We start from the raw sequence: 17,766 nt of genomic DNA, 5'->3' as shown, positions 1-17,766 counted from the left end.
ACAGTCAGTGTAACCTCTTCAGTTAATAGAAAGAACATGGATTTTAGACCACCCAGAAAATGACATTATTGCTTTCTCTTATGACACTGAAAATCTAGAATGAAACATCTCAAAAAAAAAAATACAATTACACTAAAAGGGAGAAATTCTCCTCTAAGTACTTAACCAAGTAAAAAAACGAAAATGGCATACTTATAAAACAAAATGTGGTAACATGTTCCTTACATTTCTTACTTGCAAAAAAAAGAAAAAAAAAAAGATAAACAAAAAAGATATAATGTAGATACCAAAATAGCCACCTGAATAATTTGAAGACCAAAAATTTCAGAAATATGTGCTGCCGTGCTGGTCTTGATCCTGACACTTTATGACAACTCAGAGCTCGTACCACAATCATCAAAGATTGTGTTTGCTAAATCACTAGGCTATTGACACCATGAGGTGGCTTCATACAGTTACTGCATTTGCCATTTAATTATTTTCAAGTCAAATCCCACCAAAATCAATTTATGAAAATTATTAATTAATGCAACAAAGCAGTGATTTTCTGCTCTGAGACTAATCCAAATATCTTTTGCTAATTTGTAACTGCCGTCTTCTACATTTTGGTAATATATATAGAGAAAACAGGATTTGTGCAAGTGGTGCTGCTATATCAATCCTTTCTGTAAATATCTAATTTGTTAGAAGAAAGGGATTATACCTTGAGGAGTTGTCATACAGCAAGAAAGTGGTGATCTCAGCATTATTTGGTCCTGTGTCATTAGATCGGCATACTAGCCAGAACCTGCGAGGCAAATACCAACAAAATCATTTAGTTATATTGTCTTCGATCTATAGTTCTATGATTTTCATTTTTACTTGTCACGTTGTTTCAAGTTAATTTGGATGGAATATGATTTGTTAAAGTTTTACATTAATTCCAGAAGACATTTTGGGTATTGTACTTGTCATCCCAGTATTAATTGAGTGCAAATTCTATGAAGTAATTACATACTCAATATCTGCAGCCACAAAACCATCACCATATATTTGCATCAACAGAAGTAAAGTAACATTAAAAAAGAGTTAACGGAAAAGATGGTAACAAAATTATTTGGTTACCTGGAATAACTCATTGATAATATATCTCATCATATGAGATTCTGTAATTCTGGAAAATTACCTGAAAAACGAGTCAGGAAGATGAATATTTAAGACAATAAATATATATAGGCTATTTTACTCACTTTACTTCTAAATCTTATATTATCATTCAGTTTTATCTATATATGGCTGTCTTAGAATTAATTAAGAAAACAAAATGATAGAAACAAATGATGACAAGTAAATGGGTACGTACCAGCATACTGCAAAATGATAGAAGCCAACAGCTTGCCTTATATGCTTTGGTTCATCCATGAAGTACCAGCATACTGCAAAAAGATCTTCTGACATAGAACACGAGGTACCTAGAAACGAATAATAGATAGATGAGTGAACTATTGAGAAAAAAGAAATGATATTATCAATGAATTCATGAATACGAATACAAAGAAAAACAGAGAAAAGATACATGATTATCTTGGGCATCTTTAAAGTATAATCAAGGGTGTCAATAATGCTCTGTCAGTGGTTGGTATGATGAGGTTGATTCAGATCCAGTGAAGTAACCCAATCTTTGGGTGTCAATAATGCTCGAGCGACGGATCCGGACCCCCTGAAATAAGTATCATGCTCACCTTCATTGTTCTTGGGGCCTTCACACAAGAAAAAAGGGGCCCGATCTGTTACATAGAAAATAACATCTAAGATGCTATATCAATATGGAGGTACACTAATTCATTAGGAATCAAGATGTCTGACACTCTAACTTAATTAATCCAGATCGAATAACAAACATTATATTGTGCTATCCAATTTCTTTTTGTATGCATCTCATTTCGAATTTATGCAAACACTCACAAGAAACTTATTTGAAATTATATATACTCTTACTACAATGTCCAAGCATATAAAATCTGCAAGAAATTGCAGGGGAGTATAGATAAAATTTGCCTTTTAAGAGGAAAAAACTTAGATGAATTTTGATATAAAATTAGTAATGGACCTGAATGTATAATGACATCAAAGGGGAGATCTCCTTTTTAATATTGCCCTTAATAATCCCATATATTTTCTCTCGCCATAAACCGCTTGCTGCTGCATGAAAAGCAAGGCAAGGTACTTGGCCTCTACTACACGCACAGACTCAGATGTGTACCTTCAAATTTAAGTTGATCTTTGATAGCTCTGCATATATAACAAACAAGACATAATAATGTATATTGTGTACAAATATTTTCCTCAAAGGAATGGAAAAATGCATAGATCGAGATGACAGTTTTCTTTTATAAGTGGGTTATATTCTCACTAGAACGATAAAAATAAGCAAAAAATCAAGGGTGGGATAAATGGTTGATGATGAATGATACATTTCGATACTGAATCTGAATGATCATGTGCTTGATTTGAAGAAGAATAGGCATGATCATGTGCTTGAGATATTGCCAATAGGCAAGATTCTTAGTGTGCTCCTCATTCTGCAAATATAACATTCACAAATTAAATGTCATTCTTTCTTTAAAAACAGAGACCAAATTAGGATGAAAACAGTTATCGATCATTCCCATGTTGGTATACCATCAACAGTTCACCACAAAAAATATCATTTTTCAAGTTTGTTATGGGATATATTTTGCTTCAAGTACAAAAAGATCCACAAAATATTTGTATTGTATATATAAACTCTAATAAGCAGACTGAAAGAGTAACCTCAATGGCAGAGATGACTAGCTGCCTCAAAAGACTTCCAATTCAGAAGGCACTGGTAAATGAGGTAGCTGCTGCAACTGGCTTGCCCTAGCTGAATCTCAGATTCTTATTACCCACAGTTTTTGAGCGTATCAACAGTCTCCTGCACAGATCAAACTATATCAGAACCAATTAACAATTAAAATCAAACAAATCATTATGCTCGTAACTAATGCAGTACAAAACAAGATTATTGATTAAATAAGATAATTTACGCTCAACAGCAATTAGACCTTCTTTCATATTACACATTGAATTTGTTTAGAAATGAGAATTACGTCTACCAGATGTTGTGTTCCAAATAAAATAATATTTCAAAATATATAAAAAAAAGACAGCATTATACCCCGCACAAAGGAATATATGAAGCCACCTTGTCTTGATCCTGACACTTTCGGACAACACTGAGTTTGTATCACTATCATCAAAAGTTTGTGTTTGCTACATCACTCGGCTATTGGCCCCATCAGGTGGCTTCGTATAGTGACTACATTTGTAATTTATTTTCATGTCAAATCTCACAAAAATAAATTTCGGAAATTTTTTTATTTTCTTATATCCAACTGGTGTAGGATAATTACTGCTTGCTGTTCAATTAATATTTCTAAATCTAGGTGGGCAGCAATATCAGCCTGCCTCCATTCAACCAAAAAATAAGTTCCACAAATATCATTGTAAAATTAAAAGAAAAAATACAAGTACAAATCTCAAAATTGGAATCTCAAATGCAATTAGCCCTTTGTTCTTAAGCACAAATTGAACTAGTTCAGAAATCAGAATAGCCGTAAGCAGAGCATTCGGGCAAACAAATTACAATTTTTTCCAATTTACAAGCGAAATATGAATCATGCATAATTTCCAAAAAAGGGATGTGTGTGTGTGTGTGTCTTATTGGCATATACACTCTAATACTGGATTTGGATTGCACCAAAGTTACTAATTTGTCCTATATTTATAATATTCTATGTGAGAAGATTTCTCTGTCTTACTCTATGAAATATGAGAAAATGAGAAATTATATAGCAAGTAGATAATGTACCTTTCAAATGAAGATATCTTTAGGACTGCACAGACAAACAAGGGATTTTGCATGATGAAATCAACCGATCTAGTTAGATATCAATTATTTACAAATTGTATATCAGAGATTAACTGCGAGTGCTTGCCCTTCTTTCGGATATCCATTTTTCCAAGAGGGGACACTCACCGATCAATATTTCATCAGGACTCCTTAATCGCTGTAATAGGCCTTCTGGAAGGATCCTTATTTTGGGGCAGCACCATATTTGAAGATCCTTGAGTGCTTCAAGCCCTTGCATCCCTTCCGGCAGAGATGATAGGTTGATGCATTCCTCAATATGGAGCATTTCAAGAGCAATGAGGCATCCTATGCTTGATGGAAAGGAGTTCAAACTTTCTAATAAATAAATTTGTAGCTGTTTGAGAGCCACCAGACTACCTAACCATTCTGGTAAGCATTCTAGCTTTGGGCAAGCACTAATTTTCAATTTCTCAAGGGATCTCGGGAGTTTGGGAATTTCAGCCATCTTTGGGCAATTATCAATTGTAAAATCTTTAAGTTTGGGCAATAGGGCATGCCTTGTTGGTGTCTCTGACAGCGGCTCTGCTGGTGATCCGAGAAAGTTTCTGCACATATTCACATCCATCTTTTGTAGGTAGATGAGATTACTGAGCTCTTCCTCTGGCCAAGAGGTAAAACCGTCGCAATCTTCGATCTCAAGAACTTCAACAAATCTGAAGCACTTCCAAACCCATAGGGGTGAATTTGATGAAATAGGTGAGAACCAAAAGTTGCATTTATGTATCTCTAGTTGAAGAAGAGCTGTTGTATTAACATCAACACTCAACTCCTCACTTTCACTTCCAATTGTTGGTGGTATGATGTGGTTGAATCCATGGATATATAAACGCTGGAGAGACACCCAAGGTTTAAAAGAGAGATTTTCATCAATTTCACCACTGCCATAAAGATAAAGTCTCTGGATAGTTGTTATTCCAGTTGTAAGGTTTGACAGGGTCTTGTTTCCATGAACTACCATTGTTTTCAGTAAAGACGTGACAGGTATGGCACTTAGTTTGGGACATTCCATGATTAATAGATCACTTAGCACAGGAAAAGTTAGCAGTGACTTATCTCCAATATCCCCTTCATACCAGCAATCCAAATTTGCCATTTCATGTAAATTGAAGGATTTCAGTGAAGGAAAAGTTATGGCTGAAACTTCACCACTTTCCTCACTCATAAATACACCACAACAGAGTTGCCTCAAATTATCCATACGCTTTATGTGCAAGACTTGGAGAAGAGGTAGCCTATGTAATGGTGGTAAATTGGTGCACCTTCTACATTCAATTATATATAGCTCAACTAGGTTTTCCAGCATATGATACTCTGTCATCCAGATGGGAAAATTATCACCTATATATCCATTGATTTCTAGAGCCTTTAACTTACTACAAGGTTTAAGAGCATCCAGCACATCAAAAGGATCAACTACAGTTGTCTTTGAACCATTAGATTCGACATCCTGTACAGAACTGTTACGCATTCCCCAACAAAGAGTCAAATGATCCAAATTTGGTTTAGATGCCATATTTGCCTCTTTTGCATCCCTAACATCACTAATTTCCCTAAGATTATACACCTCTAGCCGGCCTCCTAGATTTAAGGTATTGAGCTCCCCAATTTTATTTCCTTCACCAATGCCTACTATGTAATATGATAGTGTCTGTAAAAATTTTAGCTCTCCCAGGCTTGGTGGCATGCACTGCAATTTAGAGCGACCTTCAATGTAGAGATGTCGAAGGCTCATCATATATCTCATTCCTTTAGGCAGTTCGGAAAGAGAATAACAATCATAGAGCCTAAAAGTTTGCAAAAGATAAAGCGTGGTAATTGCATCCGGTAATGTTTCCATTTCCATGCAGGAAAGATTAAGATATCTTAGGTGCTTTAACTTTCCAAAGGGTATTGTCTCCAGTATTTTACTGCATCTAGGAAGGTCTAATACTCGCAAGGAGTTGGATTTTGGAACTTTAATTTTCTCCTTTGTGTCTATCACGGTACCTTTATTAAAAATGAGACTACGGGCAACAGGAAAGCATTCAATGGCTTCTTCAATTTGCATGGGACAATATTCCCATGAGATATGTCGCACATTGCATTGTGGTGTATTATGAATTTGTGATGTTTCTCGCAACGAAAGACATTCATCTCTCATCACGGACTGAGCAAGGTCGTGCATAAGATCGTGCATTTTGCACGTGGTCATATTATATTCATATCCTTGTTCATCTAAAACATCTTGGAAGAAGGACCTCCAAGCCAACTCGTCGAAAATATCACTACCCGTCATTTCCAGGTTGCCTGGCCTTTCAGACGGAATAAATCCATTGGCCATCCAATACTGCACCAATTTTTCTTTTTCCATCACAAAATCCTTTGGAAAAATCGCACAGAAGGCAAAACATTGTTTCATGTATGAAGGCAAGTGGTCGTAGCTTAGCCTCAGTATGGGCAAAACCTCATTTTTAGTAAGCTTATGTTTCCATGTTGTGCTTTGTTCGAGTACTGCTGACCACTCACGTACGTCATGCTTATTTCTCATTAAGCCACCGAGTGTTTTAATTGCTAGCGGTAATCCCCCACAATTTTGCACCAACTTCTTGCCAATCACAACCAGCTCTAGTCGCTCCTTTATCCCCTTTGTAAATGCCCTCTTGTGAAACAGGTTCCAGGAATCCTCCTCACCTAAGCATCCCAAACTGTTACTCTGCACCGTGCCCATTATAGATGCCACTCTAACGTCCCTTGTGGTAACTAGTACGGTGCTCCCTAAATCACCGCAGTTCAAAAGAACTCTCAGTTGTTCCCACTTTTCCTCTTTATCATTCCAAACATCATCCAATACAAGCAGATATTGTTGTCCACTTATCTCCTGACGTAAGCGATTCTGGAGCAGCTCCATGTTGTCACAGGGAACATTGGAGTCTCCTTTAATCACGGTATCGATGATCAATTTAATGAGATGGAGAACTTCAAATTTCTCAGACACACAAACCCAGATGAGTAATTTGAAGTGTTCTTTTACCCGAGGATCATTATAGACCATCTGAGCAAGGGTGGTTTTTCCGATCCCCCCCATGCCAACAATTGGTAAGACTGTGAGATTATTAGTCGGACTCGCCTCAGTTAATAATTTCACTAATTTTTCCTTATCTTCCCCCCTCCCTACAACATCCAACTCATTTACATAAGAATGGGTTGGGTCACGATTAACAACTGGCTGATCTTTCCGGCCTTGAACAAACTTAAACCTCTTCATCTCAGTGACAAGATCATCAATTCTCCCCACAACATCCTTCAACTTTCTACTCATCTTGAACCGAAACAGACCTGGAAACCGAACAATTCCCTTGCCTGTCTTGTGCCCGCGTTTGACAGCATCCTGACGTAGCTCCTCGTAACGGAACTCATCAAGAACATCATCTGCATCATAGGCAGCTGATTTTAGGTTGGCCAGCCAGGATTTCACGGCCGGTTTAGCTTGTCGTGAAGCTTGTTCCTCGGCATCGGTAAGTACGTCCTGGACAGCAAGCAGCTTGTCGTGAAGCTTCTTGCACTGGTCATCAATGCCCCACATCAAGCCGATACGCTGCGCCAGTAAATCTGCTGATTTCCTCATCAAGATTGGGATCAGAGCTGATAGCACCAGTTCCGCCATTGCACGCTGATTTGAAAATTTGAAATTAAAAACTTGAGCGAGAAGAAGAAGAAGATAGGGAGTTTGGAAAAGAGATATGGTTTAGAGAAAGAAGTGTAAATTTTGTGATTCACAGTTCCATTCTGGCGTGGAGGCAAGATCCACAGTTCAATCCCCGAGATGAAGAATTAATTTTTATTATATCTTTGTATTATAATATGTTTGGTTTAATAAAGAATAAATATCTTAGGCTTAGGCGTGGGAGGCAAGATCCACAGTTCTCTCCCCGAGATGAAGAATCTTAGACTTGGGAGGCATGCAAGATCCACACTTCACTCCTTGAGATATATCATGCATGAGCTGCTGCTAATAATTAATTAATGTCTAGTCACCCGTTGTTATTCTTATTTTTTACTTCAAATTTGCTCTATTGTTTTTTTTATGTATTTGCTATACAATATTAATTATACTTTTGTTGAATGCAAAACTTCTTCAGCACAAAGTATTGTATTAAGATTATTGTGTTCTTAATTTATTAAAACATGTTTTAGATTGATTGCAAACTAATTCCACCTACCACACATAAGCAAGCCTTAGTGACAAAAATAATAATAATTTTTTATTAATGGTTCAGTAAATGTACCAGCCTATAACGCTAAATGGTAATAGTTTTACAATAATCTGTAACTATCTGCAAGGGAAAAATGATTATTGTCTAAGGTAAGCCAACATGAATTCTCATTTCTATAAATATTGTTATTACCGAAAAAAGTATCCGTGATGACACAGCAGTAAAATACTTTTACTCTTGCGAATAGCGACATATTCTTATAGTACGACATCATGCAAATTATGACCTTAATTAACTAGAATTCATATCATCTGATTTTACTCATATTTAATTTGATCTTGGATCTGGACCGTCATATCTGCATTGCCATGAATATTGAAGGGACTTCGTGCATTCCAGCGTAGATAATCGGATGGTCCAGATCTAAACTTAAAATTTGAATTACTTCAGAGGATACAGACTCATTTAACTCTAGCTAGCTAGAACACCTAGGGTAACATTGAAAATATTATATAGCAATTTATATAAATCATGTTTTACTATACCATTTTTTTTAATGAAAATTAAATAAAAGGAATCAAGTCTCGGAGCTTTATCAACTCCTGAGTCCTGAAGATAAACAACTCCTTTTATTTCTTCTTAAGAAATTTTTTGTTCTAATTACAATCTAACAGTTAGTATTTTGTTTTCATGATTTGCACAAAAATCAGTGTTCAGCTGTCTTAGCACTATATATATACTAAATTTTTAGTGTGCTTAATTGTAGTAAACATCTGTGAAACCAGAATTTCCTTATCATAAGCTATGTTATATAAATTAGGATAAACATTATGTAAGGTACAATTCCCAATTCATTTATCAAGCCAAAACCTAATTATAGAATTCCCATTTCCAACCTACCAATCAGTACTAACCACAACAATATCTTTATTTCCCATATTGCCTTTCCAAAAAGGGGAAAGGGAACCATAAATACCTATAGTACTATATTTTTTGCACCAGAATTTGTTTCCAACTACCTGAAATGTTATCATCTAGAAATCCCATGAGCCACTTAGCCAATAAAGTTTTATTCATTAGTTGTAAATCAAGAACACCTAAACCACCTAACTTTTTACTCCTACAAACCCTACTCCATACTTTTAACTTACAAATTTTAACACTATTTTTCATTTTTCCGAAATTGTATTGTTAAATATTTTAGTCTAAATATTAATAATTGCTATTTGACTAAATGCAAGATATATGTAAGACCTTGAGATAGTTAAAGATTGAAACCTAGATTTAATCCTGGATACGTAAAAATTGTTCCAAGCCCGACAATCTGCCTAATTTACTTAAACTAGAATTCAGATCACTAAACGATGTACACAAATCTTATTAACAGATAACGATCTGACCAGATCTAAAGCAATTACCGAAACAAAAGGCACACACTCTAAGATATGAAACTAACAAATCTCCCGACAGAACTATTCATAGCATCTAGTCATCAACATACATATATGTGTGTGTATATATATATGTATATGTATATGTATATATGTACATACATATCTCTATATATAGGGAGAGAGAGATGGGCTATGGTGCATTACAATGCATGGGCACTTTTGTGCATTGGACTATAAATCACCGATTCAAAGTCCAAATGACCGATCCAAACCGTTCATTTTGTTCTCCATATTAATATGTGCTTGGAGACCAAATTTTACATTTTTTGAAATTTTTTTACTATTTATTAAGCCACTTTGAAAATCGCCGATCCAGTGGTCCAGAAATTTTTACTGTTCACCCGGATTTTCAGATTTCCAAAGTGGCTTAATAAATAGTAAAAAAATTCAAAAAAATGTAAAATTTGGTCTCCAAGCACATATTAATATGGAGAACAAAATGAACGGTTTGGATCGGTCATTTGGACTTTGAATCGGTGATTTATAGTCCAATGCACAAGAGTGCCCATGCATTGTAATGTACCATAGCCCATCTCTCTCTCTCTCTCTCTATATATATATATATAGATATATATATATATATAGAGAGAGAGAGAGAGAGATAGGCTAATGTGCTTTCGGTAGCATATGGGTTGAAATACATACGGTCCAAATTTTAAATTTCAAAATCCAAAAAGTCGATCTGAACCTTCATCTTGTTCTCCATATTAATATGTGCTTGGAGACCAAATTTTACATTTTTATGAATTTTTTTACTATTTATTAAGCCACTTTGAAAATCGCCGATCCAACGGTTTTACTGTTTTGTTAAGCCACCGTTGGATCAACAATTTTCAAAGTGGCTTAATAAATAGTAAAAAAATTCAGAAAAATGTAAAATTTGGTCTCCAAGTACATATTAATATGTAGAACAAGATGAACGGTTCAGATCGAATTTTTGAATTTTGAAATTTCAAATTTGGACCGCGTGTATTTCGGTCCATATGCTACCGAAAGCACATTAGCCTGTCTCTCTCTCTCTCTCTCTCTCTATATATATATATATATAGACGTGAGTGAGTCTATGGTACTATGCATATTACGATTTGGCACCGTGCTACGGCTCTATATTTGAGTTTTCAAATTCTAACGGTCGATCCGAACCGTTCATCTTGTTCTCCATATTAACATGTGTTTGGAGACCAAATTTTACATTTTTTGAAATTTTTTTACTATTTTTTTAGATTTATTGAAAATCACTGTTTTTGACGGTCCAGAATTTTGAAAAGTCGAATATTGAGCCGTAGCACGGGAGGCCTCTTAGCTACCCATAGCATCGTAGCCAAGTCCTATATATATATATATATATATATATATATATATATAGATATACATATATAAACTGAAAAAGTTGTGAAATTAGTACAAAAAAAAGAAGAAGAAAAAGAGATGCTGATAATAAAAGAGAAAATGTAGAGATAAGTTCCAAAAAGAGAGATGCTTGTCTTCGTCTTTATGGCTCTTTCTTCAAATGCTGTGGAGGCTAATTAGAAAACTAAGGAGATTTATAGAGGTTAGTGGTCAAGTGGGCAAGAGAAGACTACACAGATCCTCTGCTACGTACGCATTCAAAGTTTCTCGGTGTAGCGAGCTATATAGATTGGACTATTATATTTATATATGTTTGGTTAGCTAGAAAAGGTCGCTAATAATTTTCTTTATTATACTTGATTTTCCTTTAAATTTATCCTCTATCTTTGGTTAAATATTGAAAAAGTTTGAGCTGAACAAAATAATTTGAGAAAAGCAATTACACGTTGTGGAAATCTAAATACAAATACATAGTATTTTGAACCATTATATACATACATACATATATATATATTTATAAGTAGAAGTACTAGGGCGCTTTTCAGCTAATAATTTTAAACTATTGAAATAGATTTACTTCACGAATGATGTGTTTAAAGTCAAGCATTCAAATAATCATCCTTTAATCTAGTGCATCTCTCTCAGATAGAGAAATCTTTATAGACATTAAAATGAAATTTGGTAGGCTATATCTCTTTCAATTTAATAAAGAAAATTTAAAAAAATGATGAAAAATAAAGTCTTTAAAATATTAGTTTATTTTTTAAATCTATTTTCAGATTGAGTATATAAGAATGCAACATTGTCTTCCATGTTTTGTTAATAGTAGAGACGGAAGAAAATTTTATAATTATTCTTTAATGGGATGAAGTATAGGATGGAATACGATTTGAAGGAGTCGTATATATATTATTGTTATATTTATAAGAAAAAAAAAAAACAACTACAGACTGTATCCAATCAAGAGCCATCATGAATATATAATAATCTACAGTTCTCGGAAATGACATGTTTGACAGCGTAATATCAACTTCTAATATCAAACTAAAAAAATTATCAGACGTTGACTTTGTATATCCAATTTTTGTGTGTCGAATTGTGCATTAATTATATGTGAAAAGAGTTGTTACAGGAAAGATATTAGGTAGACAAAACAGATCAGCTGCATCAATTCTGTTTGAAATTATATCCACAGATTATGTATCTCCTTTGTTTCTCACGTTGGCACGTCGTATCAAATTAAAAAAAAAAATGATATCTCACGTTGACAAGAAATGTTAAACTAGCACGACGAAATTTTTTATATATAAAAAATAATTTAATTTGTATTTCATTTTTATTTATTAATAATAAATCTTATATGTATTTTATATTCAACAGATAACATTATCGGATAAAAAATTAATAATAAATGAATAACGAATAATTATAGCATTATAGTTAGTTTATTACTATATATTTACAAGTTAGATCACAAAACTCATTCATTTCACTAATATAAGAATGCAATATTTTTTTTCCATGTTTTGTTAGTAGTAGAGGCGGAAGAAAATTTTATTGTTTTTCTTAAAAGACATTCAAAAGGAGCCATCATGATTGATCCATAATTCTCGGTAATGACATCGTGTTTGACAGCGTAAATGTGTAATATATATCAATTATGTATCAACTGCTAATATCAAACAGATCAGGCGTTGACTTTTATCGACAATTTTTGGTACGTCCAATTAGGAGGGTTCCAATACCTACCTCTTTCATACCTCATATTGTCTATCTCTCTTTTCAAAGTTCAAATTGTCGATCCGAACCGTTTAACATGATTTTCATACTAAAATATGCTTAGTGATGAAATTTTATAATTTTTGGAAACTTTTTCCTATTTTTTTAGATAGGCAGAAAATCACTGTTTTTTAACATGGAACAATAAACGCTTCGGTTTTTACATATTCAAAGTCCAAACAGTCGATCCAAACCGTTCAATATTAAATCTGTATTAAAATGTGTTTGGAGACCAAATTTTACATTTTTTAAATTTTTTTTACTATTTACTAAGCCACTTTGAAAATCGCTAATTCAACGGTGGCTTAACCACTTTAAAACCAGAAGGCACCGTTAGATCAGCGATTTTCAAAGTGGCTTAATAAATATAAAAAAATTCCAAAAAATGTAAAATTTGGTCTCCAAGTACATTTCTTGCTGCAATTACATAGGAACTAGAATTAGTAAGGGGGGCAATGAGCTGGCTTGTCACGAGTTGGGTCTAGCTTTAACTCGTTACGAGTTGGCTCGTCCAAATCACGAGTGAGCTGACTTTAGAGATCTGAGTTGAAATTAAAGCTTGAAATCATCATGAGCTGAACTGAGCTAGCTTGTGAGTTGACTAGTTGGCTCACTGGGTTTGGCTGAATCTTGTTTTCATAATAAAATAAATTTTACAAACTCTTTCAACCGAGCTGTTTTCACAAATTTAACAAATAAGTTTTTAAAAAAAATTAAGTTTCAATATACAATATAATATGCACACACAAATTCACAAATTGATGTTTAGCCGAGCTAGCTCGCGAACTGGCGAGCGAATTAGACCCAGCTTGAACTTGTTAATTTTGGATCCAGTTAGTGCTCGCCACTAACTCAGTCCGATAATGAATGACCTATTAGCGAACGAGTCAGCTACGAGTCACAATCAAGCCACAAGTCCTTTTGTCAACCCTAGAATTAGCCATCATAATAAAATATTCATTACGTTGTAATATTCGGAATGTATATTGAGCATATATCTTGATTTTAGTTTCCTCCAATAGAGAAGAATGCATTATATAATAATAGAGGAGAATCAACTAATTATAATTAATGGTAAGAAATGATTCACAACTTTTTTTTCTCATGCATTATATACCTTCCAACTACTTATAGCACACCATATATATATAATACCGTTGCATTTTTCAAATTAATATTGCTCATATCATTTTCATCATGCAAATTACTCCACAAATTTCTACATTAAATTAACTTAATGCTCTAAATTATAATTAAAGTTACCCAAAAAAAGAAAAGAAAACAAAAATAGCATGGCAACAATTAAGATCTTTCATGCATTTAATTTGTAAGTTTTTTTTTTTCCACATAGCGAGCATCTTTGAAATTTGTAATTAACGGTTTAGATGTTCTCCATCTATCTACTAACATAAAATAATAAAACTCAGATCTGAAACATTTCATACAGTTTCTTATATAATTCTTTTTGGAGGATAGATCAACTTACATTGTTTTTGGTGACACCCGATTACACCTTACATTTGCAAAGTTTTTAAAGTCTAAACAATTGATCCAAATCGTTCAACATGATGAATGTAATAAAATGTGCTTCCAGATCAAATTTTACATTTTTTATTTCTCTTACTATTTATTAAGTATTTTACAAAATCGTTGTTTTCAGACCATTGAATTTTTGTATCCATCTTAATAAATAGAAAAATAAAATAAAAAATAAAAAATTTAATATGCAAGAATATTTTAATATATCCATCACGTTGAACGGTTTGGATCAACTGTTTAGACTTTGAAAATGTAAGATTTAATCCGGTGTCACTAAAAAATGGTGCACGTAGATTCCTCCTCTTCTTTTTGTTATATTCAATTATTCATGTAACTTTTCACAGCGGTGCTCTTACTTAAAAGCAGTGTTCTAAATAGCTAACTATAGCTATGCTATAGCTGCGCTATAGCTTTTTCGGGCCCTAAAAGCTATGACGCTATGTGCGATATATAACTAGCTACTTAGTGCAATCGCTTATTTTTTTTAACCGTCTCGCTATACCGCTATAATCGTTATTTAAACCATTGCTTAAAAGTACTTCAAAAATTAGATATTGAAATATTTCGTACATGTATTTCTCATTAGTAACTAGACTGAAATGAATATATATAAAGAGTGAGGCTAATATGTATATTACACATCAACCTGGCTATAGATTTATATTTCTTTATTTTTTTAATTTCAAAAAGTCAATTGGAATAGTTAAACGTGATTTCATATGAAAATGTATCTAGAAACTGAATTTTACATTTATTAAATGTTATAAATAATTATAACAGAGTATGATTTATTAATAATTATTTTAATTGACGTTATATACAATTGAAAAAATGATATATATATGGATCGAGTAATATGCAAATTGTACAACCTTCTGAGCGGCTCGGATGCCGAGCCTGTTATTATTTTGAATAATGGTCCGTTGAGGCATGAGGTTACGCAATTTGTTACGCAATTTGCTGAGTCCGGTGGTGTAAATATTTATGTACAACTCTTTTTATTTCTTTAATGAAATAGTCGGTAAGCGCTCGCTAACTGACCTTCAAAAAAAGATGCAGACACCTAATCAGTCTCTGAACAGCTGGATTTCTCCAGTTGTTCACAGACTGGAGGGAGATGTGCCGAGTCATGCTGAACTTAATTATCTAACTTGTACAATTATTATTACTTCCAACTGAGTCAAATCAGAAGCTTACGCATAGTGTGTTTCAATTTATTCCTCAAATAACTATTATTACATTTCTTTCATCATTCCTTTTCATTTCTTCTTAATTTGTTATCAACCGAAGCTAGAAAGCGACAATACCAAACTTTCTCCTTAATTTGATCTTTCTTATTTCATTTAATCTCCAATGCAGTTACATCCATGTAATTAATTAATTTGATGAATTTGAATTTTGAAATACATTTTTCTTTTTGAGCTTGCATGAAGATATAGTTGCCAGCAAAGAGAATTTAAATAATCTGACAATATTGGAGATCCCCATGCAACCCGATCCAATAAAAGGTTCTGACAAGCTCCAATCAGCAAATTTACAGCTTAATCCCTACAGTTTGGTAATATATACTAATAAAATCTTGCTTGTAATTGGCCTATAAATACGCCTCTGTTAAATATGTAAATAATCAATTCATAGATAGAGCATTCAATTGATAGACCTCAAATATTCTTAATAGAAAGGAGAGCCATTTCACAGTCAGTGTAACCTCTTCAGTTAATAGAAAGAACATGGATTTTAGACCACACAGAAAATGACATTATTGCTTTCTCTTATGACACTGAAAATCTAGAATGAAACATCTCAAAAAAAAAAAAAAAAAAAAAAATACAATTACACTAAAAAGGAGAAGTTCTCCTCTTAAGTACTTAACCAAGTAAAAAAACGAAAATGGCATACTTATAAAACAAAATGTGGTAACATGTTCCTTAAATTTCTTAATTGCCAAAAATAAAAAAATAAATAAACAAAAAAGATGACCCACATGAGAGTGTTATTTAGTGCTTGATAGTATAGATACCAAAATAGCCACCTCAATAATTTGAAGAGCAAAAATTTCAGAAATATCTGCTTGTCTTGATTCTGACACTTTTTTATGACAACTCAAAGATTGTGCTTGCTAAATCACTAGGCTATTGACACCATGAGATGGCTTTCATATAGTTGCTGCATTTGCCATTTATTTTCAAGTCAAATCCCACCAAAATCAATTTATGAAAATTATTAATTAATGCAACAAAGCAGTGATTTTCTGCTCTGAGACTAATCCGAATATCTTTTGCTAATTTGTAACTGCCATTTTCTACATTTTGGTAATATATATAGAGAAAACAGGATTTGTGCAAGTGGTGCTGCTATGTCAATCCTTTCTGTAAATATCTTTGTTAGAAGTAAGCGATTATACCTTGAGGAGTTGTCATCCAACAAGAAAGTGGTGACCTGTGTCATTAGATCGGCATACTAGCCAGAACCTGCGAGGCAAATGCCAACAAAATCATTTAGTTATATGTCTTCTATAGTTGTATAATTTTCATTTTTACTTGTCACAGTGTTTCATGTTTGGATGGAATTTTACATTCCATAAGACATTTTGGGTATTGTACTTGTCAGTTGTCATCCCGGTATTAATTGGGTGCATCAACAGAAGTAACATTAAAAAAGAGTTAACGGAAAAGATGGTAACAAAATTATTTGTTTACCTGGAATAACTCATTGTTAATATATCTCATCATATGAGATTCTGTACTTCTAGAAAATTACCTGAAAAACGAGTCAGGAAGATGAATATTTTAGTCAATATATATAAGCTATTCTATATAAGTCACTTTACTTTTCAATCTTATATTATCATTCAATTTTATCTATATATGGCTGTCTTAGAATTAATTAAGCACACAAATGATAGAAACAAATGATGACAAGTATATGGGTACGTACCAAGAAGCCAACACCGTGCCTTATATGCTTTGGTTCATCCATCAAGTACCAGCATACTACAAAAAGAGATCAGCATGTCAACCAAATTGCTAAGGGTTTGTGAAGGCCTCTTATTGATTAGTTGGTGAATGAAAAGTCAACCGTACTGTATACTAGCAATCTACTTATTTCAGGTTTTGCCTTGTAAGTTGTAACACCATAATTTCAGGTCGGCAAGACCAGCTTTGACATTTTCTCCCTTGCTGAAAGCACTCACAACCAAGAAGTATGCTGCATATATAGCATCAACATTGTATTGTGGATAGTACCAAATCTACCAATTACAAATAACTAGGAGTAGAGTTGTTCCAAAAAAAATTTCTCTTGTAATGCACATGTTAAGTTCAATGGATCAAAAATAAATTAAATTCAAATCAAATTTATCAAAAAATTATTACTTTTGAATATCTGGACATTAATGTAGGATAATATTTGGGTAAAGATCTTCTGACATAGAACAGGAGGTCCCTAGAAAGGAATAATAGTTATATGAGTGAACTATTGAGAAAAAAGAAATGATATCGTCAATGAATTCATGTAT

The 17,766-nt window shown here is 33.3% G+C and overlaps 1 protein-coding gene and 1 long non-coding RNA gene across 3 annotated transcripts; both read right to left on the bottom strand.

Annotated features, from left to right (window-relative positions):
• Positions 1-299: 299 nt before the first annotated feature.
• LOC144562786 (uncharacterized) lies at positions 300-17,432 on the bottom strand. Of its 2 annotated transcripts, none has more exons than XR_013514209.1 (5): positions 17,340-17,432; positions 17,187-17,275; positions 16,949-17,009; positions 16,654-16,720; positions 300-458 (listed from the first exon to the last, which is right to left on the bottom strand). It is a non-coding gene; the product is annotated as an uncharacterized LOC144562786 (long non-coding RNA). The 2 variants fall into 2 exon arrangements; XR_013514207.1 differs by lacking the exons at positions 16,654-16,720; positions 16,949-17,009 and adding exons at positions 704-787; positions 1,105-1,165.
• Positions 2,458-7,733, bottom strand: LOC144562767 (disease resistance protein RGA2-like). Its single transcript, XM_078312040.1, has 3 exons — positions 3,872-7,733; positions 2,794-2,935; positions 2,458-2,561 (listed from the first exon to the last, which is right to left on the bottom strand). The coding sequence occupies exon 1, from the start codon at positions 7,575-7,577 to the stop codon at positions 3,981-3,983; it is 3,597 nt and encodes a 1,198-aa protein (XP_078168166.1). The 5' UTR covers positions 7,578-7,733; the 3' UTR covers positions 2,458-2,561; positions 2,794-2,935; positions 3,872-3,980.
• Positions 17,433-17,766: the final 334 nt, after the last annotated feature.

The sequence above is a fragment of the Carex rostrata genome, chromosome 1 (assembly GCF_964058835.1).
Source record: "Carex rostrata chromosome 1, lpCarRost1.2, whole genome shotgun sequence".
NCBI classification, from domain to species: Eukaryota; Viridiplantae; Streptophyta; class Magnoliopsida; order Poales; family Cyperaceae; genus Carex; species Carex rostrata.
Note: the sequence above shows the minus strand (reverse complement) of the source record. Positions and strands in the feature narration are given on the sequence as shown.